The sequence below is a fragment of the Anopheles arabiensis genome, chromosome 2 (genome assembly GCF_016920715.1).
Source record: "Anopheles arabiensis isolate DONGOLA chromosome 2, AaraD3, whole genome shotgun sequence".
NCBI lineage: Eukaryota > Metazoa > Arthropoda > Insecta > Diptera > Culicidae > Anopheles > Anopheles arabiensis.
Genome location: NC_053517.1, coordinates 76,643,000 through 76,670,478, shown reverse-complemented (window position 1 = coordinate 76,670,478; position 27,479 = coordinate 76,643,000). Strand labels below are relative to the sequence as shown.

The 27,479-nt window shown below is 43.1% G+C and overlaps 2 protein-coding genes across 6 annotated transcripts in view; both read right to left on the bottom strand.

The window, feature by feature from the left end:
• Positions 1–13,049, bottom strand: part of LOC120898458 — a 33,792-nt gene extending 20,743 nt beyond the window's left edge. Inside the window, 2 exon segments of the mRNA XM_040304346.1 lie at positions 9,174–9,775; positions 12,752–13,049. Of these exon segments, the coding sequence (XP_040160280.1) occupies positions 9,174–9,734 (561 nt within the window). The 5' untranslated portion in view covers positions 9,735–9,775; positions 12,752–13,049.
• Positions 13,050–13,561: 512 nt separating this feature from the next.
• On the bottom strand, positions 13,562–25,746 carry LOC120908544. Of its 5 annotated transcripts, none has more exons than XM_040319685.1 (15): positions 25,655–25,746; positions 22,193–23,629; positions 21,944–22,100; positions 21,517–21,743; positions 18,212–18,328; positions 17,990–18,127; positions 17,787–17,921; positions 17,633–17,694; positions 17,415–17,542; positions 17,216–17,335; positions 16,975–17,120; positions 16,586–16,900; positions 16,362–16,508; positions 16,011–16,211; positions 13,562–15,909 (listed from the first exon to the last, which is right to left on the bottom strand). In XM_040319685.1, exons 2-15 carry the CDS (start codon positions 22,749–22,751, stop codon positions 15,806–15,808), a joined length of 2,556 nt encoding a protein of 851 aa, XP_040175619.1. In that variant the 5' UTR covers positions 22,752–23,629; positions 25,655–25,746; the 3' UTR covers positions 13,562–15,805. The 5 variants fall into 5 exon arrangements, with proteins under 5 accessions (XP_040175619.1, XP_040175616.1, XP_040175620.1 ...); XM_040319682.1 differs by lacking the exon at positions 25,655–25,746 and adding an exon at positions 25,182–25,638; XM_040319686.1 differs by lacking the exon at positions 25,655–25,746 and adding an exon at positions 25,182–25,638 and having other exon boundaries at positions 21,679–21,743.
• Positions 25,747–27,479: the final 1,733 nt, after the last annotated feature.

The following is a 27,479-nucleotide window of genomic DNA, read 5'->3' as shown; positions in this document are numbered from 1 at the left end:
TGTTGAAGCCGGTCTCATGGTACAGTCGTTAACTCGTACCACTGGACAACATGCTCGTCACGGGGTCAAGCCCCAAAAAGACCGTGCCGCCATACGTAGGACTGACTATTCTGCTATATGGGGTAATCCAAAAGTCATTGGAAGAAAATTCCAAAAGTGATACAGGCAGGCCTTGACCGACAACGGTTGTTGAGCCAAAAGAAGAAGAAGAAGATTAATAATATTGAGGATCATATAGTATTTGTATAAGACAAATAATTTTGGAAGCTCCTACCTAGTTGTTGGTGTATAAAAGTCCAATCTAGAGTAAGACTTCATCAGAAGTAAATACGGGAGTACTCTTCGGTACAACTTCGTCTAGGCACGCAAATTATGCCTCATCTGATATTTGCCACTGAAGACATACATAACAAAAATTGTTATTATTTATGAAATCACAACATTGCAATCAAATACCGGAAAACTAGTTACTTAACGAATCCGGAACTATAGTTTTAACCCCGTAATATACCTAGACCAAATATAAAATTTTGGAATTGGAAAACAACAAACTGCGCGATAAATGAAAGACGCACAGAAATGATAGTCGAGGTGTAGAATGTTTCGAATACTAAACAAACATAGGCGAGTAAATACATGTTACGTGACACAAAACAAAAATTAAAGCATGTGGCTGTCCCAACAAACATATAATTATTGACTAACGATTTTAAGTACATTCTGTTCGAGAACTGTTATTTAGCTTAAATTAGCAACTGTGCCCGATTACTTAGACCTGGGCCTAAGTTAACGTTGTAGCGGACAACATTGTTGCTCACAACATGTATTGATTTTGACAGCTACAACAACTTATATAAACACTTATATAAGGATAAAAAGATGTATACTACATTAAGAAACAAATCATTCATAACACAACATATTTTTAATATGTAACGTATTATGCGTAATTCACAACTGTACATAGTACTCAGAGCTGTAAAAATAAAATTTATGCTAAGAAGGAAAAAGTTCGCTTTAAAAAAAACTAACAATTCCGATTACCAAATTGACAAAATTAGATTCGCTCTAATCGCAACGGCACAAATCAAAACATGTTTAATCTCACCCATAGCTCATTCGTAAAGCACGTTGCGACGTTCCGATTTCACTTCAATTCCTTCACAGCGGCAACGAGAAAAAAAATCAGCAGCAACAATGATAAGGACATTGGCAAATAAGCAAATAATCGGTGTTCATGCACGACACACTTGGACATCCCAAGACAATTTAATATGACAAAACAGATTACACTCCATGGGCACCTTCCTTTCTTGACTGCTGGCTGCCCTGCCCATTACATGGTTCGTGCGTAGGATCCTACAGGATGGTTGTACACAGTCCGTGGGACGGTTTTTACCCAAAGGACTAGCCAGCACACGGAAAACGACGAGCAACAATAATAACAACAGCCGTAGCACAGGCTAAATGTCTTTCTTCCTAAACATCAAGATCTCGTTTGCTTTTTCCGTTCCAAGCCGGTATTTTACTAATGGAATCACACTTTCTTTTCTCGCTTTTACCATCCACATTCTAGGACTGTTGAACAATGGGATGGAGAAACTATATAAGACGCCACAATGTCCTGCATGATCGTCAGTACAGCAGGCAAAGATGCACCAGGTGGTTGGCTGCTACGAGAATAGCCGACCCCAAAACGTCTTCTAAATCTTTTCTACCGATACTCCGGGTTGGATTTCCTCGAAGTACACTTGGAAGTACATTGTGCGTGCATTTTGATGGTGTGAATGTCACCCGGAACAGTGCCTACGGTGCAATATTGTCGTGGCAAGTGTCGCGAAGCCAACAAGAAAGTGGTTTGAATCGGGAGAATCAAGTTTGCCGCCGCTCGAACCAAATACAATCACCGGCGAAACCACCGACCAGCAACCCTTTTTTGGCAATTAACGATTCGCTGGAATATGGCACTGAAACGGCCGCGAATTTCGTGGGCGTGATGGCCGTGTGCTGCGGAGTGTTGTCCCTATCCGTTGTGGCGCGTGAATCTGCATCGCCCAGTGAAGCCGAAACAGGCGGGCGAAAGTATGTCGCCGTGCATCATCAACCGGTGCATCCGGGGTCGTTCTCGTCGCCGGCCGCGATGGAGTGGATGCCCGTCACCACACCGCTCACGCCCGCCCCGAAACCGATCGATGAAGAACGGCACCGTAAGACGAGGTAAGCGCGTAGAAAGGCGATCACATCATCTGTACAGTGCGAGGGTTTTTTGAGGTTCGGTTCGTTCCGTGATGGGTTAATCTGGGCGATAATGACGAAATGGGACATTATCGAAAAGATGTTTCACTCTCATCTGGCTATCGTGTATCGTATAAAGACAGACGTGACACAGCCTCAATCAAGATGTGGTAATCTTCGTTAATGACTACATGATTTTTTGAAGAAATTGTATTTGGACATTTGTCATTTTCTTACTTCATTATGGAAAATCATAATGAAAGAGGAATATGTTGGTCACATTAAATAAAGTTTTAAACTTACATTGCAATTCCTTTTAAAGAATGCAGGACAGATTGAAATTGTTTTCGTCGACCCAATGGATTTTGTTGGGTTTTTGAAGGAATATGGAGAGAATATTTTATGCTTGTGTAAAATGACCCAAATGCAATCATACAAAATCATTCTGACAATTTAAACTTAACCATCGTTATTCAATGTTTAAGCTACCGTTGTACTTGTACACTAATATTCTTCCTTTCATATTTATTGGTACACTCACATAGAGAAGCATTGCAGTTTTCTCGACCAGCTTTGCCGAGCGATGGATCCATCACTACCAGCCCCACGCCCAGCCAGATAAGACGCCGCCGAATGGAGCCTAAAATCCGGGGCCTTCCCTCTCCATTGGTGTTCATGCCGGCGCGTGGTCGCCGTTTTGGCAGCTTCGAGATACCGGCAGAAAAGCGACAAATCACCATCGAGCAGATGCTGGAGAAGGGCGACTACTTCGTACCGAACCGGGGCAAAAAGGCACCCACGAACGGTGAGCTGATCAAGAAGGGCAAGTTTGACGTACTGCTGGGTGGGTCACCCGACGAGTACTTCTTTCCGAATCGGGGCAAAAAGCAGTACCTTCTGGCGTACGACACCGGCAGCAACATAAGACCGCTGGTGACCAACACCGCCCGTGGCGATACGGTTCCGCTTGACGATAAAGTGAGCAGTTTCGCCGTGCCAAGCTTACAACACCTTCACCAGCCGCTTGTGAATCGATTGCGCCGAAATTTGCTCGAAAATTTGGCCAACGAGCACAAGGATACTTTCTTCTCGTCACGTGGCAAAAGGATTGTACCGATGGCGCAAGAGCTGATGTTTTTACCACCAAAGGCACTTTCGGACGATCAGCAGGACGATGCTGTACCGGAAGGTTTGACAGATGCCAGGGCACAAGACTTTACCGGCCAGGCAAATGATCTGGATGCGTTGTTCTGGAACGAGGATCTTCTCCTTCCTCTAGAGCAAGCAGGCAGTTAAGCAGAATCGGCAATGGAAATAGAAAAATACCTAATTGCTTACTCCTGAGTACCACAGGACAACTGATCTGAACATGTTGGACATGCATTTATATGTTTTTCCATGAATCTCTCAATACGATATTCAATCCAGCGAGTTTGTTTTGTACAATATAATTATGATCATCAATTAATCAACATAAACAAAGAAACAAAAGCAAAGAAGAGAGAAAAAACAAAGAAAAAAATAACTATATTACTATATTTTGTCCAAAAAAGAAGAGTATACATCAAACGAAAGACGCTTTGTAGACGAGCGAGTAAATTTATACAGTAAGACATCATAATTCACGGTCGTTGGGCTAATATTAAGGAAGACAAAAGCAAAGGGGAAAAACAATGGTTCTTTTCCAAAATAAATGCACATAACGTTAACAGCATTATGTATTTTTGTTTGCACACCTTTGGTAAACGAGGCTGCCTACTTACAAACAAAGCATTAACTTAAATTCAAGTAAGTAACCGTAATAAATTGAATTTCTATGATGTTTCACTGAAAACCCTTTGCCAATCGTTAAGCTCAGGCTTTATGATTCATGGAGTCATGCAGTCTAGAGTAGTCACATCAAATTGAGCCATCCACCCCTTGGTTGTCTATTTAGTCTATGCCGGTCTTAAAAACTTTACGACCATTCCAATGGCATGGCCATCCCACCACTACACCCTGACTAACGTAACACACAGCACAATAGTAAGGTCGTCGTAAAGCTTGCAAAGCTCGTTGTTGAGGAAGGTTTTTTTTAATTGTCTATCAAAGCCTTACTTCCTCTCGAACACAATCAATGTTGGAGTAGTAATTTTGTCTCTAAAGCAGAATATGTCTATAAGATATTCTTGATATTTGAAAGTCATTATCCTTGCCTACAGTGCGTTCTTCAGCTTGTCGGCAGTTTTAACATCATAAGCAAGTTGGAGTTTTGAAAAACCTATAAGTCAGTTGTTCATATCAGATCAAATAATCAAGTTTATCTTTACCTAATTATCATAAAATTCTCGATTCTACATCCCCAATTCATTCGCTCGGCACGTTTCGAGTAAATAGGAGTGCCACAATTGCATAAAGTGAACGCGATCGGGGTATGCAAAGAGCGGGCTTGACATACAGAAGATCGTACGAAAGATTCGACTATTCGTTCAGTCAAGGATGACCTTCTATAGCTCCACGATGAGCACTGGAAAGGCAAACCCATCCTTCTGGCCCTGATAGGTGATCGTTGAATAAAGGTCCCAGAAGATTTCTTATCAGCCTTCAGTAAGCATTTTGATGACATTGATCAGCGAGATTTAAAGAAACTTGAACAAATGTTGAAAACATTATTTACAAATTTGAGAGTTCTCTTAAATATATTTCCCAAAGAAACTGTACAGATATTCAACTTCATCCACATGTGATTTAGTCAGATATGATTCGATAGTATGTTCGTGCTAGAAGCACTAACAATAGGGTCATCCTATCCATGTGATGAATTTTAATGCATATTTCCGTGAAATAGTGTGAGATCAGCTTTCTGTCTCTTCTGTTGGACTGCTCACTATTGAGCACGTCGTTGAGACATGACCCAATAAACGTCAACAATAATTAGACATGGTATTGTGTGAAATTGTTTCGAAGAACTGTGTACAATTGATAGATATTCCTTCGTGCTTCAATTATTCCGGTTTTATGAACCACCAATGATTCAAAAACAAGGCATTCACTTCAACTGTAAAATATTTACAACATTTATTCGCCTTTGAGAATTCAATATTTGTTCAAATTCCGCGAATTTACGTAACTAAACAATTAGGTCGTCTCTTGTGGTACAGTCTTGAACTCATGTTCAACAACATGCCCACCATAGGTTCAAGATCCGAATGGATCGTGTTTCCATACGTAGGACTACCCTGCCACAAGTTGAATAAATAGGCCTTAATGGACAACGGTTATTGTGTCAAAGAAGAAAAAGAAAACAATACAACAATACATGAGAGTTTACGAGCTTGATCATTTGAGAGTTGATTTATACATTGATTTTTAAAATGCAATTTAAGATACAATAAATGTTAAGTAACAAACCATGTATCCGTAGTACTAATGAATTCTCGACTTCTTTTACTTCTTTAGGATATAAAAAAGTAATTTGTCTGGTCCCTTTGAAATACACTGGTTCCATGGGGAATTATTTTATCCATAGCGTGATAGCGTATTAATCAACTGGAACTGGATGGGATTTACGACTTGTCTTGCAGGATATAGCACCTTTCTATGCGTCAGAAGTCTTATTATAACGCTACTAACACTACATTATAATCATTCTTGAGATAATGGAAATGTATATATGCGAACTGAATGTTTCTAACAAAGTTGCTTTTTTTCCTTCAAAATAGTTCATCATGCCTGTCATCGAGCCGACCGATCGCTCACCAGACGGTTGGTTATTGTTATACTTCGCACATTTTTTTTTACTTGCCACTCTACTGCACGCCCGCATGTGACTCATGAATGAATGCAGAGGATGACTGCCTTTCTCACTATCCATCGTGCCTGTGCTGGTGTTGAAGCTGCTAAGGCAAACGGACACACTTCATCGATAACAGTGCGAATGGGCGATTAAAAAGTAATTACAACATTCTTGCCTTTAAATGTATTAATACAGTACCGGTATTGTAATTGCTCGGCAAGCCAAGCAAACTGCGAAACGTTGTCCCGATTGTGCTGGGCTGTGTGTGCTTCAGCCTACCCGCGGCGCATGAAGTGTGTTTGTTTAAGCTGCACAAAATCGAGCGATGTCGCGACTTTAAGATAAAGCTGCTCGGTGTGGCCAAACCAACACGCCATTGCAAAACCAGTGTATTGTAAAACCCCTCCCGCGGATGGCACTGATTAAAAGCAAAGGTTGATAATGAAAGCGTTGCCCAAAAAGGGGATTGCAAACAATTATCAGCGGTCAAACAATGGCAGAATAGCTATTAGAAAAACATGCACCGATATGCCGACCAGCCGAATTTGCAGCGCAGCCGTTTTAGCAAGCAGAAGTTAACTAACAGCAAAGTGAAGTGTGAGAAAGGAATTTGTACGATTTATTTGAAATATTCACACATTTCTGCTCTACTGCAAAATATGCTTCTGGCACCGAATTCCGCTGATGCAAACACGGACACATCTGGCGCTCTCGGCGAATGGCTAATTCCGCAGTGCGGGAAACAAGAGCTACAATCATGACATTTTTTTTTGGTTTGTGGAATGCGTTAACTGTCAAATCACTCAAACGCTGGGACGAACAATAATCATCCTCCACAAAGCAAACACACATCTGCCAAAGACATGCCAATCGCCAAGCATCATCGGTCTTTCTTCGTCTTGCCAGCAGAACAAATGCTTATCGCGGTACCCTCCTCCACCTCCCCCGTTCACTTGTGAATGTGGTGATGCAAAATATTTATGGAACGAATTGAACGAACGGTCCTGGACGGACTGCGCCTGCTGCCTGTGCTTGAAAAACGGCCGTAATTTATTCCTTTCGTAGACATTAAATACATACAGATTATTTTAAACTGTTCTGCTGGATGCCGCACGATCTTACGTCATGGACGATTGCTGTATATTGAATCAGAAGCGCAATATGAGCGACTCTCGAGACCGCAGGTCTGGTAGAACATTACAGATTTGATGTGACTTCCCACTGGATTCCACGATCAATCACGCTATAGCCTATGCCGGTTGGTTTTGTTTCCATGGGCTTTCGATTGAGTCCGTTTTTATTTTTTTAATATTTTCTAAAACCAACAAAACGTGTAATAAAGTAGGAATAATTGTTATACTGAGTAGTTCCAGGGTTTACCGAGTCTTTTTGTAACGTATGCTCTGCATATTTTGTCGATCATATGCATTTTGACCAGGTACAGCCTCAAATTTGTATTGCCTTTGAGAGTAACTTTCAAATGTTCTTTTGTATTGGTTTTCCAAGTCACTTTCAAATGTAAACATTGTTATTCACCGCGTGCCAGATGTTAATCCACATTAATCTGACATTTCATTTTCATCGAAATAATTTATAATTTAATCAGCATGATTTTCAACAAGCCTCAAGCTGGATCGAGTTTGAGTTTTTTGTTTTGTGTTGAAAATCATGTGTAAAACTGAAATTTCATTTTTTCAAATACATCATTTCACAGCTTTTGAAAAACATGTGCACATTCGAAAGTGACTTGGAAAACCCTGTAGCTCTTCACCCGCCTAATCTGAATTGTGATACGTTAATATTCTACAGTGCAAAATATGAATACAAGGTCGTTTGGTTTGTAGCGATTTTAGGTCGACCACTTTGAAGAATAATAATAATACATGTGGTAGGTTAAACATATGGAAAACAGGGTTTTCCAAGTCAGCTTCGAATGTAAACATTGTTATTCACCGCGTAGAAAATGTTATTCCACATCGATCTGATATGTCATTTTCATCATAATGATTTTTAATTTCTTCAGCATGATATTCAACACTTGAACGGACTGCTTTCATCGTTTTTTCCATCGGGGTTTGAAGCCAGATCGCATTACCTGTTTAAAATCGCATCACCAAGAAATTAAAAATGATTATGATGGAAATGAACTATCAGAGTGATGAGAAACTATCACTTCTTGCACACGGTGAAAAACAATGTTTACATTCGAAAGTGGCTTGCAAAACCCTTTAAGAGTTGATACGCGTAATTAAATTCATTGGAACATCATTTTCTAACTATTAAAAAAATATGATTGTATAACTACGCTACGCACTGTACAAAACATTCCTATTTGGAATAACTATCCAACACAAAACGAAAAGGAAGGTAAACAAACCAATTTTTGGTTAATTTTCAATTGATCATCATCTACTTCTTTTTCTTCTTTAGCACAACAACCGTTGTCGGTCAAGGCCTACCTATATCACTAGTGGGCTTGACTTTTAGTGACTTACTGATTTACATTAGCAGAATGTAGGACTGACTACGTATGGGGACACGGTCTATTCGGGGATTGAACCCGTAACGGGCATATTGTTATAAGTTGTGCTAGTTTACGACTCTACCACCAGACCGACCCAATTGATCATAATTTAACAAATAAACGAATATACAGCCCACACCCTACTCCCCCTGGAAATAGTTTTGTATTAAACAATTTTTGTTTTTTAATATCGAAACTCATTTGGCTGAGCGATAATCAAAATCAAAGATATGCTCAATGTTAACTGATCGTGATCTTAATTTCAGTTCAGCTCCTAAAAAATCGTTTTGATGGGTTCAACTGTACTCAAGCCTCAGTGTCATTCATATACAAAATATATCATATCAATATTTTGGGATAAAAACTAAATGTAAGCTGTTTCAATACTTTCCATGAACAACAAATTATGCAGCTAACATGCCAAACATGGACACGGAAAACCTAAGTACTATTCATCATAGAAATGCAAATATCAGCACAAATAGTCAATTAATTTGCAATGTTTTATCACTTAATCCTCCGATTGGTACACGGCAACCAGTTGGAGTGTAATCCTGAACCTCTAAGTCGTACAGCAACAGATGATCGCGAGAGGGTTTAAGTTGCAACATGACTATGTACGTAAACAGTAAAGCTTACCTGCACTTTTTCTAGAATTCGTTCCAACTCGGCGTACGGATCTTCCGGCTTCTGGACGGTCGAGCCAACGGTCGTCGTGCTAGCACCGGGCGAAGCAGAATCCGTCATATCGCGATCGCCCAACGACGACGATCGATGGTGCCGTGCGTTTGAAGCTGCTCCCGGCTGCGACGATCCTTTATATCGTGCCGGATCGCAGCTGTCGATCGTCGATGGACTTGCTGCAGAAGATGACGGATGGGCTGTGGCCGTCCTGTCACCCTGGGACTGCGATTCCATCTGCGCTCTGGGATGGATCGTTCGGGACTGCTCTGGATGACACATGCTTCCGCCCTGCTTAGCACCACCTCGACCGTCCGCGACGGTTGCCACGTGCCCGTTCCCTACCGCGCCCTGATCCCGCATCTTAGTTCTACACACGACAATATCCGCCCGGGAGGTGGACGCATCCTTCGGAAGGTGATTGTTGTTGTTTGCAACATCACCGCCGTTGGAGCTGTTGCTGTTGCTGTTGCTGGTGCTGCTGCCGGGGCAGCGCGAGTCGCTGCTCAGAGACGTCATAATACACTTTCGGATCGTTTACACATAGCCACATATTTTCACTAGAATTCGCAAGAATGCACACCGATGTAACAACACACTATGAGGGCGGTAAGGGCGAACACAACCGCTTCGATTGGGTGGATCCAGCAGATCCTCGGCAACAGCTTGTTACGCACTATATTAGCATGACATACGATCACACGCACCCACTGCCACCGGAGCACACTTTGATGATGAATAACGCCGTTGACAGCACCCGCGATCGCTGCCACCCTTCTTTTTTCTGCGCTCTCACACACACACACGCACTCAGAAGCGTCGTAGCAACGGGCAACATCAACAACAACACAAGGATAGAGGGAGAGAGACTGACTCGCGCGCTCGCTCACTCACTCACTCACTCACTGCTGCGCTCCAGTGCGCTTTTCTATCGTTTTATTCCATCTGCTGATTATTGCTGCACTCAACTATGTGTAGGTTAGGTACACACTAGCGCGCAACGCGGCGTACGCGTATGTATTTATTAGCTTCATTCCTTTCTCACTGGGGGCTCACTGGATCCGCGCACGCTGTCCGCGACCGAAAGTGACGTCATTCGAAAATAATGTTAAACGCAGGCAAACGACACCCAACCAAGACGGCTAATAGGCGGAGGGGGAGCAGACAAGGGGTGCCACAGCTGTGTGAAAGGGCGGAGGGGGGGCGACAAGGGTGGAGGTTGAGGAGATGCTCCCAGCGCGCAAGTGACATCTCTGACACGCAGCGGCGACGCGAGATGCGAAACGACAAGTGCAAAGCCAAGGCGAAAGCGAGATGGAACGATAGATTAGGACGCGCGATAGGGTGAACAATGGAGGGAGCGGCGGAGTTAGGGGTCGAGATATGGTAGGAGGGTGAAAGAATGGCTGGAGGCACTCGTTCCTACGTTCCCCGCCGTGCTTCATTCAAACGCTCCACCAACGGCACAATAGCGTTTTGACGCACCAGGCAAAAATGTGTGTGAGCAGCAATCGTACAGGGTGGGAAATAAGTTTAAGTGATAGTGTTTATGCATTTTTTCAAACTATTATTCAACTTCCCTATTAACTTTTACATTTCAAATGTATTTAGGTACAGTAAAATTTGACTTGGAAATTGCAGCTTTAACTAGTTCAATATTTCTTTTTCTTTCATGCTGGTTGTCAGTTATCATTATTATGATTATTATTATTATTATTTTAATCTAAATTCGCAGATACAGTCATTCCCCGAGTTACGCGAATAATGCGTTCCGGAGACATTTGCGTATCTCTGCGTATTCAATAATCGAACTTATTGAAGTACCACTAATTCTTGTCAGGAGATTATAGAGACAAAAAAAGCGATTCACACTGTTCAGGCTAGATAAGAAACTGAAAGAAGACTCAACAAAAAAACAGTAGCTACAACAGAAGCGATTAAGGTCAATACAAGAACTTGAACCATCGCAATTACTCAATTCAAATTTTGTTTTTGCCTGAGCATTTGAGCTTTAATAGAACAGCACGTGGAATTATATTGGTTCAACCGACCAACATGAAATCAAAGCTAAAACTAAACGACTTTACATTCATTTCCCACACTGTATACTGCTGTACTACTGATGTTTGCGCTCGAGCCCATGCCGATTGGCCGGGGCTGGGGCTGGGTTCGGGGTGCGACCAAATGGTAAGAAGCCTGGCTCGCTCATAGACACCATCAACAAAACCAACACCAGCGTAGATGCACAACAGCACAACATTCACTGGCAAAACGATCTAACCCCGCGCGCTGCGGTTCGTGCTCGTTCTGCCACAATAAACCAGGCAACCAGGCAACGGTCACTAAAATCTCAAGGCCTCCTACCACTGGGATAAGATGACAGCGGTCGCAGCCTTCGTCCATCAGCGAGCCAATAATTACTGGCTGTTGCGGGCCCTGACAGGGTCTCTCTGTTGCTGCTGTTGCTGCTGCTGCCATTCAAACCTATTTTCTGCTTTGGCTCAAAGGTTCCACCACCATAGAGCAGCCACACGGGGACCGCATAAAACGGGGAAGGAGCTGAATGGGAGCGGGGTTGGTAAAGAAGGTACGAAAGGGTCAATCGAGAGTCAATGGACGAAATGGAGGAAACACGATCGTGTGTGTGTGTGTTTGTGTGTGTATTTGCAGAGGCTCCCCGTGCGTGTGCCGCCACTGCGAACAAGGAAGCTCACACTTTTTGAAGGACTTTTGCGAAAGGGAACCGTCCCCTACTCCTGTCCCGCTGGACAGGTTACCGATCCTGTCGATCACAGTCGTGGCGCACAGCCTTACGGGCGCTGTTGTGTGTTTATGTGTGCGCATGTATGTGTGTGTGTATGGACAATTGGGAAAACAATTTAAAATCCCATACACTACACACGGAGGCCGCCGACATGGGGAGGTGATGGGGCGAGAACTTTTCCCATCGACGGTGGAAGTTGTGGTCTTTCCTTACTTGGTGCACACCACACCACACCACACCACATCATATTTACTTTCATTCATAAATTAACCCAGCCCAACAACGCACACACGCACACACGTATGCACGAAACACACGCACAAAAAAACTCACCGCCACACACAAGCACACGTACGGGCGCATACGGAACACACACAACACGTAGCAGTGTTATAACGGAATGGGGCTATAGAGCGCACGGAGAGGGCACCAGAGGAAATCACACTGGCCGCCCTGATGACTTATACGCCCGTGCTTTAGAGAGCCGCACACGCACACACACACACACACACACGTACACACACGGATAATGATGATGAAGATGACACCGCCTTACTTTTGAATGCAGAATGAGAGATTGTCTCCTGCGCTCGCCTGTCTGTCCACTGGCAATTGTTTCTATATTACGTTTACCGCAGACACACACACGGGAAAAAAGAGAAAACACACGAGATAGACACACGGGCGGTATCCCGATGACGATGGTAGAAAAAAAAAGTATGGATATGACTAGGGCGGCGGATGCACAAGCGGCCACACCAAATGTACACACCACAAGCGATGACGACGACGCGAGAGGGGGAGGTTTGGGTGCTCGAGACCGTTTTCTCGCAGCTGAACACTGCGCGCACCAGGGACTGGCTGCGTATACGTACGTACCGACACGCACCACGGAACCGAACGAAATGTGTGTTGTATTTGCTGCTGCTGCTGCTGCCTCCTCCGGACGAAATCCAGTTACGTTGCGCGAGAGTTTACGCGTCCGCGCTCCAGCCGCCCGTCCAACCGTGCACCGCACTACCACCACCATCACCATCGCCACCGCGTGTCCGCTACAGCTGCGTGCGACGGAGCGAGATATGCAGCATTATAAACTTGTTTATGATCTATCGGTTTATGAACGACCTGCGGTGTAGTAGCGTGCGGCGCCGCACCAAGCGTGTGCGCAAGCGAGCAAGCAAGCATGACAGGCTGCAATGCAACCAAGCGAAAGAGGGAGAAGAAGAGAAAGAATGAGCGAGACGGCAACGAAACGACACAAGCTACAATGCGCAACACGCTCACAAACACACTCGCACAACTCGCTGCCGTATCGTAGTGTGCGCGGAAGAAAAGAATTTCGGAAACACCACCCGCGGGAATCCGTCTGCGAGGGCTGCGTGTATTTGTGTATGCAGGTCTGTGTTTGTGTTTACATGTGGGTGTGTTTGTGCGGAAAGTGCAGCCCAGCCGTTGCATCGACGGTTGCATTGTGATATTCAGTGCAGTAGCGAAGGAACGCACAAACGCATTCTTTTCGTCTCTCCCAAGAACGGGCGATTTTCGAATGTAGCCGCATCAAATCAGTGTTCCCACGAAGTAGTTGTTTATCCATTATTTTAGTTGGTTTATTTTTCTCTCCCTTTTTCACGTTCGCCTCCGCACTCGGCCGTTCCTTCTTCCACTTGCATTTTCCCTCCATTGCCCGCCCGCACTTCCTTTCTATTTCCACCCATTATCGTCACAATTCGAGTACTTACACAAAAAATATCAGATCGTAGTAATTTGCTGGGTTGCATGATAATTTAATTTAAAAAGCCTAGAGTACTTTCTTTTTGTTTCCTTGTGTGTTTCTTGTGTTTGTGTGTTTTCCCCGTTTTGCATTGGTAGCTTTCAATCGTTTTGTTGTTTTTTTTCTTCTTTTGCTTTTTTCTTCTGTTTAATTTTCCATACGCTTTAAAAAAAGTTTTTCTTCCAGCCCTTTTCCATTTCGTTTGCAAACACATCACCATTTTTTTTTGTTCGTTACATGCACAGTAGAGGCGCGATGCCCCCTGTATCCCCTCGGTTTACTCCCTATCTTAACCCATTTTACAGCGTCATATTCCTTTTTGCCGTACCCTTTTCGCCACCTGTTTCCCACCCTTTCTTCCACCTTCTTTCTTAACTTTATATATATAGGTGTGTGTGTGTGTATATATATAATATATGCGCTGCTTTACTCATTTCATCATTTTTTAACTATCCCGTCTTGGAAATTTGCGCTTTTCTCGTCCCTTTTTCCGTATTTTCTAGAGTTTTTTTGTTTTGTTTGTGTTGTCTCTTTTTTTTTTTGCACAAATCGTTCGGTGCGCATAGGTTTTTGTTTCTGCTTCTTTGCAATTACATCTCTCATCGTTTTGTCATTACCATTGTACAATCACTTTTAATAGGAAACCTTGGATACATAATTCAAAAACGAATGATTATTATTATGCATTAGTAGCGGGTGACAGTGTCTTCCATTTCTGCGGCAGCCGGGCGCACGCGCGCGCTCTCGCTTATTGGCTTCTGTGTGTCTTTGTTTGTCTGTGTGTATCTGTGTGTATCTGTGTGTCTCTGTGTGTGCCTGTGTGTGTCTGTGTGTTTGCTGTTGCTGTATGTCCTTACCTGTTTGTAAAACAATGCCCTCACAATTCGTATGCTACACCTTTTCTTCCCAAGAGCACTCGCCTTACTTTCCCTTGTCTTAGCTGTTTTGCTCCTTTCCTCTCAATTGGTTTAGTTTTCGTTGGTTGTTACTTGTATAGTTATGTGCATTAGGTTTTTGTTTGTTTGTTTGTTTGTTTGTTTAAATGTATGCTAGCCTTTTTTATCATTTTTCCTTCCAGTTGGTTTTACACGTCTTCTGTCCCTCTCTATCCTTGGTAGTGGGTAGTAGGAGAGCAATGGATTAGGTTGCGAACAAAGTACCACTGTACTCCAGTTTCACAACTTCGCCCCTCTTTCCATATCTCAACATCATTTGTTGTGTTACAAACGATGAAAAAGATACTGGTTCCCGCTACCCTTGCCGCTGCAACAGCCCCTCTCACCCCTATCTATCTCTTTCTCTCTGTCGCGCTAGCCTCAAACACCATCTTAACGTTAGCCAGTTTTACAAAGCGTTACAATCACGTGCGTAATGCCTTAAATAAATTGGAGGGAAAAACAATAGTGCAATGTAGCTAACGCGTTTTGAAAAGACTTTTTATTCTGCGCGACTGACGGCTGGTGGCAAGTAAAATTTGTAACACATTTTTCTTTTGACTATATTCCTATCATATCCTGTCCAGTAGTGCTTTACCGCCCAGGCAAGTGGTCGGGTTTTGTTACCGTTTATCGTATCACAACAAGTAGAGATTATTTAAAAAAAAAACGCAACGTAGAACATAATTTAATAAATAATAATTAAAAACAATTTAGCTTCACTCATATCTCACTTTTGTACATTTTGTCGATGTACTCACTATTACTTGCCTCCTTCTACCACGCAACTTCTCTTCCTACTATCCTCCTCATCGCATACCCTCCCTCAATCAAATCCCATACATTCCCGATGTCTTACACGGAACTAGCATCAACAGACAAGTCGTTTCACGTATATGGTCATTTGTCATTTTCGACTGAACCGCTATCGCTCTCGCCCGTTCTAGATTTTTTTTTTCGCCAACAGCCGACCAACACGTGCATTTTAGTGTCTTCCTGGTGCGGCACACATTTCATACACGTACACACAACAAATATGACCACTTACAGGTGCACCGAATGTAGTACACACGATTTACGGATTTTACGTCTAATGCTCAGTTGTTTACGCTGTAGCTAATCATCTCAATATACTTCTTATCAGCAGCAGAGACAAGATGAAGGAATAAAGCCGGATGTGAAGCGGATGGAGATTAATCGAACTGTTCACCTCACCACATTTACCTACAAGATGAAGAATGGATGAGGGATATGAACATCATGTTGCACTGCTTTCTGTCACGAGAAAAAAAGAGGGTATACTGAACGCTTTGCATTGCACCTACCGTAACTAGTAATATTAGCTGGCATCGATCTGTGCTGGCCCGACTGCATGTAGGCACGGTGACAGGTGTCCCCGACGAACAGCTGTACATGACTGCCCTCCATTGGCACATAGCTGATACATACTCCATGCTGGGAAATTGAGTGCTTAGCGATAATGTACGTCGTTTGGTTCTCCTGCCAGTGGCCGGTGCATATAAATACTGTTGAAGAAAAAGAAAAAAGAAAAATGTAAATCAATAAAACATCTCTTCATCTCATTCACGAATTGACAGCTGGCATACGACCAAACATGTCAGGCCATCTAGTTTGTCTAAATCTGTTGTCTAAATCCAAGAGAGGCAATTACTTACATTCTTCATCGTCGATTTTACATTTTGGTTTAACTTCAATTATGCTCTCTTCGCTACAGCCAACCAACAGCTGCCGGTTAGTGTTGTGATTAATGTTACATCCTCCAGCCGTTTCCCGGCGTGATCGGGCGGTACCATCGGTAGCCACTGCGAAAAGGCGAAAATATTGATTAGTAACTACATTTTGTTTTTCGTTTCTTTTTGCTTTCCACCGCCACATTTACCTCCGTTGTCTCCATGCAGAATCGTAGAGGTGTCGTTCCTCGAATCGGCCGCAGTACGCCGCGATCGGGGAAGGAAAGACCTTCGCTTCGCTTCCAGCCCGATGTAGCCGCCGACGATACCGCCCACCGTGCCAGCGTTGCTGCCGGCAATGGCGCTCTCCTGATTCCGATAGCCGACCACGTCCCAGTGCCGGTGCGAGCGGGCTTTATTGTTGTGGTTGCGCTTGTGGCGCGAAATAGAGGACGTGGGCATAAGGAAACCTTTCATCATATACTGGCCCTCCAGTGGGCAAAGCTGCGTTTCAGAGTTATTTGCTGCAAAAGAGAGGGAGAGGCGAGGACACATATTTACTAATTGTTGTGTTTGCTTCGTGGGGCGGCCAGGTTACCTAGCAAAGTAACGAACGGTGTTCGATGCACGTCAAAGTTTTCAGTCGTACATGCATCTTCAAGCCTAGCGGCCGGTGTTCCCATCTGTAGCTCGGCTACGTGAGTATCTCGTCTGTAGAACATGACACACATGAATCCAGATTTGCTGAAAAACAAAAAAAAAGTAGGCAATTGTTATTCATTGTCTTAACATCAAAATCGACAAAGCTCATGTAATCCTAGCGCGTGCTATTTGCTTACCAGCCCATGGTGTGGTGCACAACGACCATCATTTCCGAGGATGTTTGCTTGTTGATTTGCTCGCAAAGCGAACGAGCAACCGTGTGCCCATTAGGCTTTTTAATATGAAGCGAGCCGTCACTAGAAATAATGTAGTGTGAATGTGTTAGCTCATATAGTACACTCCCTATCCCATCCCGCTCTTCCTATAGAGGCATACCTAGCATCAAATACGTAATGCGCACTGCCCATGAGGGCATGCCAGAAGCGTGGTCCTTTAAACCAGACCGGAAAATCACACCGATCCATCAGGGGGGCTTTTTTGAGCGTCATTATTCGGGACCCAACCTGCAGGGAGAGGAATTATGGATAAATACGATGTATATTAAGCAACATAGTTCACGCTTGAAACGATAATTCAATCCACATTCGACTTACTTCTGCACTCTCAAGACCGTTACAGGTAGCGTCTCCGGATTGTGCCAGTTTATACTCTGCATCTGAGAACAAGAAACACAAAACAGCACAATTGTTTGGAATGTTAGAAATATTAGTAGAAAACATTAGTTTAAGGTCAATCAATTGAACTTACCGGAGCCGCTGAGCTTCTCGTATACGAAGCACCTAAAGCGCTCCTCGTTCGAAGTGGCATGATGATGTGAAACCAGACCCACCAGATAGCGTGAATTGCCGTCCTTCCACCATGCTAAGCATGTTAGTTCTTCAACTGAGAAACGGAGAAAAGGAGAACAGTAAATTGGGCAGCACACGGTCACACGGGATCTTTATCCTTACCCGTGCTTTCGGTCCCAGGTACATCAGGGCATGCCTGAAAACTTAGCAGTAATCTACTGTCTTCTGTACACATTTCCATATTTGACACTGGATACCTGCATTCCCCATGCCCTCGGTTGTAGGTGAACGTATAAGATCCTTAAAGATCGAAAGGAATGTTGTCGAAAGGCACATTAGTCGTCTGACACTCTTGTTATTTCCACCGGTTCACATCTTGCTTACCTGACAGCGGACATTTAATTGGCTCTGGATTTATTTTAAACATACTGTACAGTAGAGCATCACCCGGGATTTGTTCGCAAAGGTAATGCAATGTTTCGCGACCTTTGCATCCCATGCCTGTAAGAATTTAGTTTTGCATAACATTTCACACAATGAAAGAAAGAGAGAGAGAGACGAATGCATTAAAAATAGTCACATCCACATCACACGTTTTACAGACAGGGAAGGAAAGGAAAACCAAACTAAAAGAAGAAACCAAAGTAAAACCCAGAAAATAATGAAATAAACTTAAGATATGCACACAACACATCACAACCATCTACGGTTAACTTTCGAAAGGAATTAGAAAATCCTGCATCACTGTTGTAATTTTTGGTTAGATCCTCGATAGTTTGCGCAAATTTTAATATCTAAAAAGCTGGTTACTTTTTTGTTAGATTTTAGATTTTCTAACTCCTTGCTTTAGCCACGCATCAAAACCTACGAATGACTAAAACAGAGTGTTGTGGAGGAAGTGTCTGAATGGGAACAAATGACAGTGATTCAAACGTCACACATTTAAGATTCATTTTCCAGATAAGTATTACATTCCAAATACCAGTGTACCGCCACCAAAGTACTGCATCAAAACGGTTGTATGTTGTGGGAAGGTTTAGGTTTTAGTCATTCATAAAATTCTCATTTGGAAATAAAAGAAAAAAAGTGGAACCAGCATGAAGAACAGAGTTGTTCAATCACGAACAATTACAGTCAATACAAGGTGTAGGAAAAAAGTGAACCATATTTGTCCCTATTGTCTTGTGAGTAAGATTGAAAGAAACAAAACTAATACATGAGTTCATAATGGCTCAGCTAGCATCTACCATAGTACAGTACAGCTGAACCGAAATTTTGAGCTAAAATTAAAATAAACTATGATCATAGAATTACGCTCACACAGGGGGCAGTTGTGCATTGCAAACTATTGTCGGTGAAATCGCTACAGTGGCATTGGTTAGTGTTTGAAGCATCTTGACTGCCCAAAATGAATCTATTAGGCTTTAACGATGTCCTGTGTTTCAACTCGTCTTTGTGTACGGTACACCTAATACTGAGTCCAACAAGATGCACTTAAAACAGCAGTGTTTCAATTAGAGTGGAAAACAAACAAACAAATTCTTTTCTCCTTATGCCCTACGGTGTTGGGTGGATTGGAACGGTCAGATATAGGAAGGATGATGAAAGCAACTGGTGTGGAAATCACATCTCACAATTCGCGTGGCAGCTAACTAGAAAATCGATCATTGAGACTTGTTGCTTGCCTCCTATGGCGTTCCGAGAAGTAATCAATTTTCTGTCAGTGCGTTCTACGGACTTGTTTCTTCTAGCTTCACACATTGGTTTGATTTTCTGAAACTTATCACTGTTAATCATTTAATCAACATCAGGTAAATTGAAACAAGCGCAACATTCGAATGAAAACGGAACAGAATAGAAACAAAACAAACAAGTCATTTCAAACTAAAACGGGAATTATTACATCGGGCAAACCCATCCCAACATTCAGTTTGTTTACGTTCAAATATTTTGTTGCTAAATCTTTGTTTGGTTGTATTTGATTGTATAGTAAGAAAATGCTTATAAATGCGACCTGCTCCATGATTGCCAGAAACGTGAGCAAATTTACGCTTCGTACTAACCATATTGATAAGCTAAATAATAGATAGACACAGATTAATTTATCTTTAAACGGGTTAGCAGTAATCGAGCATCAGCTTTTAGCTCTTTGATTATTGATTATTTCAAATTATTTTCATACAATTGTTTTAATCTAACCAAAAGGGAAAAGTTTTTGTTTGTTTTCAGTTACAGAAAGCACACAAAAAGATGCTGCGGAAAATCATAATGGACTAAGATAACTCATAAACAATTGGCAAACAAATAAATATGCTTAGAAGACGCATCTGTGAAACTATACGCTTAAATAAAATAAGTAACTCATAACGATAATAACAGTCAAAATGGTTGTATGAGAATGGTGATACACGCAAACAAAAATGTAACGCAAATTACTGTTGCAAGAAGAATGCGGAGACTGAACGGAACTGGAACATAAGCCTGCACGGAACATCAAATGAAGGTAAAACCAAAACTCATGTGACTAGCGAGCGATGTGGATTAGAGCAAATGTAACATTCTCCCTTTGCAGTCTACCAGTTATGCCAATTTTTTCTTCTTATTTGTATTTATAAAACGATATGACAGATTTGTTAAGCGTGTTACGCAAGAGACTGTCCTGTAGCTATTTAGCTAGCATTAAATCAAAACGTAATGTTATGACATTGTTTTCAGAAGTACAAATCAACTGCATCCGTCAATATTTTGCATATACAGCAAAGGTTCGATACAAGACCACTCGTCCATCCCATGACCTAAACCGAAAAGCTTACTCTGGGGGCAAACTAACGAAATTTATGATGAAAACAAAACATGAATAAAAAGCAATGAAGAAGTCAAACAAATCGAAAGATGCCTTTTTGAATAACTTGTTCGCATACTGTCTCACAAACACACAGCAGAGTGCAGTATGTCTACAGCGTTGAACTACAGCCAATAAAATATGTATCAATTGCATTATTGCAAAAGTATGGTTCCAAATGACCAAATGAATAATATGACCGGTTCAAGTGTGTTTCATGTCATGGTTGATAAGGTACGCTTTTACATTCCCTAAACTAGTTCATCACACCTCCGGCGAAGGGGGGGATAGGGTTTTCCTCTAAACCCTAGATGAAAAAAGATTATCTTTTCAATCCGAAAGCTTTATGCTGCGTTGAAGAAACAGTTGTTGTTGTACATACTGTTTCCATAAAACTGATTTTTGACGCATACAAAACTTCTGTTAAATAAAGTAAAAGGTTCAAGTATAGAGGGAGTGACAGAGAGCAAGGAACAGACATATAGAAACAGAGCGAAGGGCTTTGTGGATGATCTCAATGACCGATGAGTACAGGTGGAGATGGTGGTGGTTAAGAGAAGAAAAAAAAAACTGGAAGAGTTGGGCAAATAATAGTTAGTCATGATAGTGAGTGTGGGGTAGTAGCAGCAGCAGCAGCATTAGTAGTAGAGTTAGTAGCAGTTTTAGGGGAGGGGTAGGAAACTAGTAGCTGTAGCTTGTGTGTCGTTTGAGCAAAGAAAGGGTCTTGCGATTCTAACGAAGAAATAAATAGAGGCGAATGAAAATTAAAACGGAAAAACACATAGATAAAAATATAGGATATATCACTTATAAAAAAGATAAAAAGTAGTAGTTTTCTGTTGCTTACAATTGTCGCTATCTTCATTGGATCGCATATACGGATCCGATGACGATATTCTTGAATGCCCGTTCATGTTGGGATGAGCTAAGCCCCGATCACTTTTTAAAACGCTATGAATAGGCATTGCAGCTGGATTCAACTGGCCTGTATAAAAATCTTCACACTCACTTTCTTTATACTGGAGTATGTTTATATGCTTCTGATAAATTACAACGCACCGGTGACATCCTTTGCTGTACGTCCGTGGCAAGTGTTGTTGGTCCAGTTGGTTCAGAAGCAGGAGGCGGTGAAAAGTGGCGTGTGCCCGGAATGTGTACACATGGCGATGCAACCAGTTGAGGGAAAAAGAGAAGAAAAGACAAATAATTAGTGTTAATGAATTTGCCCCCACCAACACGGTCGATGAGCCGTGCGTCTGTGCGTTGAATCTTACCCATTCACTAGTAAAAACTTATCGCCCTCGCTAGCAATGCACCGGCCCCTAGTACTTAACGTGGATCCCTCTATCGTAATTGGCTGTTGTACACCGGATTGAAACCATTGACCTTCCCATCGCTTGGGAAATGCACATCCCGTTCCACTTTGTAAAACTGTTACGGTTAGATGGGAGGAAAGGGCAGTAAAAACAATTAACAAACATTCACTACCGCAGCGGCAACCGTCATCCTCTGCCAGGCCGTACCTTCTTGTTTAGCTGCATCACAGCATCCTAAGATCAAGAACAAGGCCAAACATATTTGCACAATGCTTCTATACAGTAGTTTCGTTTTGCTTTTGTGGTGCCACGGCACAGACACTAATGTCGCCGACGACGACGACGGCTGCTGATATCGTTCTAGAACTTCTGGCTTGAGGGGGGTGGTGTTGGTGGTGATGGTGGTGGTCGAGGTGGGACTGATAGGGTTACTGCATCCAGCAGCTCCTCCCGTTCGTTTGCCGTGGCTGCAGTGACATCCTTCGACCCCATCGGAAACGGAGCTCCCGAGCGGAACGAGCTCATTGCCCAACCTTCGTCGTCTTCGCCTGCGAGCGGAAAGTGTTGATATCCTGCTGGTGGCGGGCTGGACCGTTGTGTCGGTAGTGGTTGAAGCAGCAACAGAAGCAGGAATGTTCAAATCATCACAATGCAGCAGCAGTAAGCTTTTGAGCGTATTTCGGGCACATCCGACGGTGTGATTGCTGCAGCCGCTGATAACTTTACGCCGTGATCCTTTCCTGTGTGGCTGGATCATGCTGCGCATTTTAGCAGGAGGGGGGAGGGATGAGTGTGGTTCACTACTCGGAGCACGTATACGAATCCTTAACCTGGTCCTTTGGCCCACACGCACGAGCAGCGAAGGCAGTTTTTAGCAGCCCTGGAAGCAACTTCGGTACCTTCCGTGCAGGATCTTTGTAGGAACGAGGATGGGCAGCGATGACGGGCCGCCAGCAATGGCCACTTCTGATTGTTGCTGCTGCTGCTGCTGCTCCTGCTGCAGCAGAGTTGCCGTTGCGTTGACGAAAAGATATTTTTGCACCATCAATCTTTCCCAGCGACACAACACATACACACACACGCCACGCTCTCGCTCTTTCTCTCTCTCTGCTCGCTCTTTGCTGCTGCTACTCCTGGCACAAGTCCTTTTGTTATTTTTACCTTATCGGTCGGTTGTGTGGCCTTCGCGAAAAAGGACCAGGACCGTAAGGAGAGCAGGATCGTCGTGTGAGTGGGTTCCTCCTTTTTGCTGCGCTCTCTCTCGCGCGCACACACACACACACATATACACCCTCTCAGTAGGGGTACATTTTCCTGTGGCGTGCTGTATCGATGATTGCACCGCTTTGCTCTTCGATTTGACTGTTTCGCTCTCGCTCTTTCTCTCGGGCGGTTCTTTTGAAAAAAGCAAAAAAAAACGGTGACGTCTCCTCCCGTGCTTCCCTCGCACTTTTCTGTGTGCACTGCCGATACTGAGAGCCGCTGTGTGTGATGTACAACCACCACCGTTCCTATCGCATGCTGGCTGCGGCGGTGGCCGTCTTCTTCGAGGGATGATGATAATAATTGGGGTGCACTTTATACATTCCTTTCACTTCCATCGCCGGTAACTGCATAAGAATGCTGCTGCTGCTGCTGCTTCTTCTGTGCCGGAAAGAGATACAAAAGGAATCGTCATTAGGAAGAGAGCTATAATTGATAACACTACAGAAAGATTGGCCGTTTCCAGCGCGAAACAGCGTGTGCATCGCTACACACTCATGTTCCTCCAAGGCAGGGCCGCCGAGGGTAGAAAGGTTTACACACGGGTTTTACAACACAGGGTACCGATTCGTACAGCACACAGTAGTTTCTCTCACTCTCTCCAACAACTTGCTTCAGAATTGCACTTTAGAAATAAAAGTAAAGTAAAAATCTTGCTCGCCATTGATTCGGTGCTCCGTTCCAACAATGCAATAGCAATACAGTCTCTGCCACAGCCAAATTGGCCGCCCTGTCCAAATTGAAGGAATAAACTGCGCATTCAGGGGGCACCATCGATGGACCAATTTCGGGGGCAACGATTATGATTCGTTTGACGGGGTCAGTCCATGCTTCGGCCTTTGTGTGATAATTCCGTTCGGTTAACGGTTCTGGTACGCGGTAGATGGCCCTTGGGAAAGTTGTGGATACGTGACAATCTACCATCGGCAAACCAAAACCCCACTGTGTACCATGAAATAGCACTTTCCGGCTTGAATGCACTTTTTCACAAAAGAAATTATTTATTTCCATACACAGGAAAGGAAAACACTATTTTCAAACAAACACAATATCACCCTCAATAATTCTACCTTTTCGCCCTTACTCGACCACTTCTTTTTCACGGCGAAGAAAAATTAACACTTGCCTTGTCAGCCTTGTCCCCACTCTCCTCCGCACACCACGAATCGCGTTTAAATGCCCTCTTCTTCAACGACCAGGCTCCAGCTCCCCCCCTCTATTTTGTTGACGCCCCGATACGGCGAACGGTTCTTCTCCGGTCCCGTCCTCGTGGACCTTTCCCTTCGCCACCACCGCGGGCTCGGGAGCGTTCGCGGAGAAAACAACCTTCAACTGGTTGTAGACCGAAAACGTCTCACATTTTTATGATAATTTACTACAACACCAACTCTGCCTAAAGACGCGTTTTCCTGTTCAAAGATGCGCAAATTATTCGCTTTAGAACTTCGCCACTGCTTCTTCCGCTGTGTGTCGCTCTGTCGCCGTGTTGCTGCTGCTTCTGCTGCCCTTTGTGCGGCTCTCAATTTTCATCCTATTTGATCTCATTTCAGGAGAATTTTATGCTGCCCGATGCTCACCATTCATTCGCTCACCTTGTCCCGCCCGTTGCGTGCATTGCCGCTTTTGCAACGGTCGCACTCTACCCGTCCCGTTTGCTCACAGTGCTCTCAGGCAGTCAAGCGCGCAGGGATCCGAGCCGCCATTGTTAATTTTTATATTAGTATTGATTTTTCCTCACACAACACACACACACATGCATCGAGCTGCGGAGGCCCGAAAATGATAGAGGCCCCTAGGCCCCTGAGGTTGATTTTTTTTATTGCACCGTTTCTGGCACCTTTTGCTACACATGGGAACGATTCGTTTCGCTGCTCAACAAGCATGACATTTTTACAGACTCTTCCACAGAACGACTATTATTCCATTCATTCACCTGATGTTAGAACTGCATCGAACGTACACCGTCTTAGGCAAGCACACTCTCAACGCTGTTTCGTGTAGCTTTATGAACAACACATCGACTCCTGAATTTGCTAAGGATGCAGCAAGGGGAGGAGATTCTTCACGGGGCACTCAAAATGGTAACTGCACTTTAGTTTTTTTTTTAATCTTAAATTATCACTTTTTTCGCTAGCGCTTGACGAGAGGGACCAGCGAAGAGCCTACAAACTATTGCTGCACACCAATATACCTGTCACCCAGCAGCACGGACGAACTACACACGCACAGAGAATCTGTGCTGTGTGACGCAGACGCGAACCGTACTAGACTGGAGATAGCCAAAGGGAGGGCGAGTTTTAGTTCCCTGATGCGCTGCACTTCGAGGTAGGTGGCAAATTGGGTATGTTTTGATCGGGAAAACTACCACAGCGACCAAAATTGCATTATATTTTAATAGAATAATACCTGCTTCTGCATGGAATCGCTATGTTGCTTGTAGCTACGATGGGAAACTGTCAATATTCTATGTTGTTTTACATCTAGCGACTATTTTGGTCGTTTATTCGCCCATAGTGCATATGGCAGACGATGAGAGTGAAAGAGAGAATCCGAGGGAGAGAGTTGAAAGGATGGAAAAAGAACCTTTTCGCAGCCCAGGTAACACCATGTCCAACTAATTGACACAAGCGCATTGGGTGGAAAAAAAGTTAAAAAAAATATTTTACAGTAGAACGTCGATTATCCGGGGGCGGATTAACCGGCGGGCGGCTTAACCGTGCGCATAAATGTGACAGCTGTTCAATCGTACATCGAACATTTGCAGCGATAGTCAAGTGAGCAACCAGTTTTTTGTGCAGCTCTGTAGTGTCTAGTGGTATTTTCGAAATTCATTTTTGTTCGTGAAAAGTTGTTAAACCTATTGTTATTGATTAAAATAATATTCTACTAACGATTAATTGATAGATTCAAGGTAAATTAATCATAAAACTAGTGAATTTTATATTTTTTATATGAATTTGACATTTCTCAGACGATTATCCGTGCAAATCGATTAACCGGCAACCGTGTGGCCCTGAGCTGCCCGGATAATCGACGTTCTACCACCGACAAACCGACATGACACTTCGAACAAAAAGAGCTTCAAAAGTTGTCTCCTTATTTCAAATGAAAATACGTTAAACACTAGCGCCATCTCTATAATGATTCGCTTACTACACTGACACAGAGAAGAAACTGCTAAACCCCCTTTTTGTTTTTCTTCGCAAATTCCAATGCGTATTGTTTTATGTACTTCTCACATCTTTTGCATTGTTTTGAAAACTTATAAAACGATTTTCCTGGGTGTTTTGTCCAATAACACTCACAAAATCTTGCCTCACACTTCCTACGCCATTTGTAATTAGAAAAGTTGATTACATCAAAGCAGCAGTGAACAGAGCTTACTTTGACAGGAGTGTTCGCCTCACTGGTAAATGACAGTACCCAAATAGCCAGAATTGCTTAAGCAGCTAATTTTGGCACGCTAAAGATCGCTGCTCTAATTCGCCTTTTGCAGTAGATAAACAGCATCAAAGTTCTATGGGGGTCTTTCAAACAGCGCCTAAGCAGCTTCCTTATGCCACGATGCCAGGGATTATTTTTCTTTGTGTTTTATTTTCAAGCAAGCGTCATAGATGAAATAAACAACAAGATTTGTTTCGTTTAAACACATATGTATATTTTTAAATCCTTTGTATTGATGAATTACACAAAATTTTACACAATTTACTGTACAATCATAATCACTTCACTCAATATACATTCTTCAATTAACGAATCTAACTTGTGCAGCAGCAATGATATTATTGCCGGCGTCCGTCTTTGACACTTTGACAAGAGCCGCCTTGTATCGATGTCATGCATTAAAAAGCTATAAAGTTCCACCAAGTTCAATACCCTTTCTTAACAAGCCTTCAAGTTCCTTCATGAACCCTACTCATAGTGCTAATCAGCCGCAAAGTTCCAAAGAGTACCATGTGCCTGTTAAAAAGCTCCATAGTTCCGCAAAGTTCCGTCTATCTATTAATCAGCCACAAAGTACGACATCGGAACGATTTTTCGTTAAACAGCCCTAATTCAGCTATAAAGTATGAGCTGGCTATTTGGGTAATTTCGTGTGGGACACTTTTGTAACGCCAGTGTCACGTCGGTTTGTCGGTGGTTCTACTGTATTTATACAGTAGAACGTCGATTTTCCGGGCAGCTCGGGACCGGACGGTTGCCGGTTAATCGATTTGCACGGATAATGGTC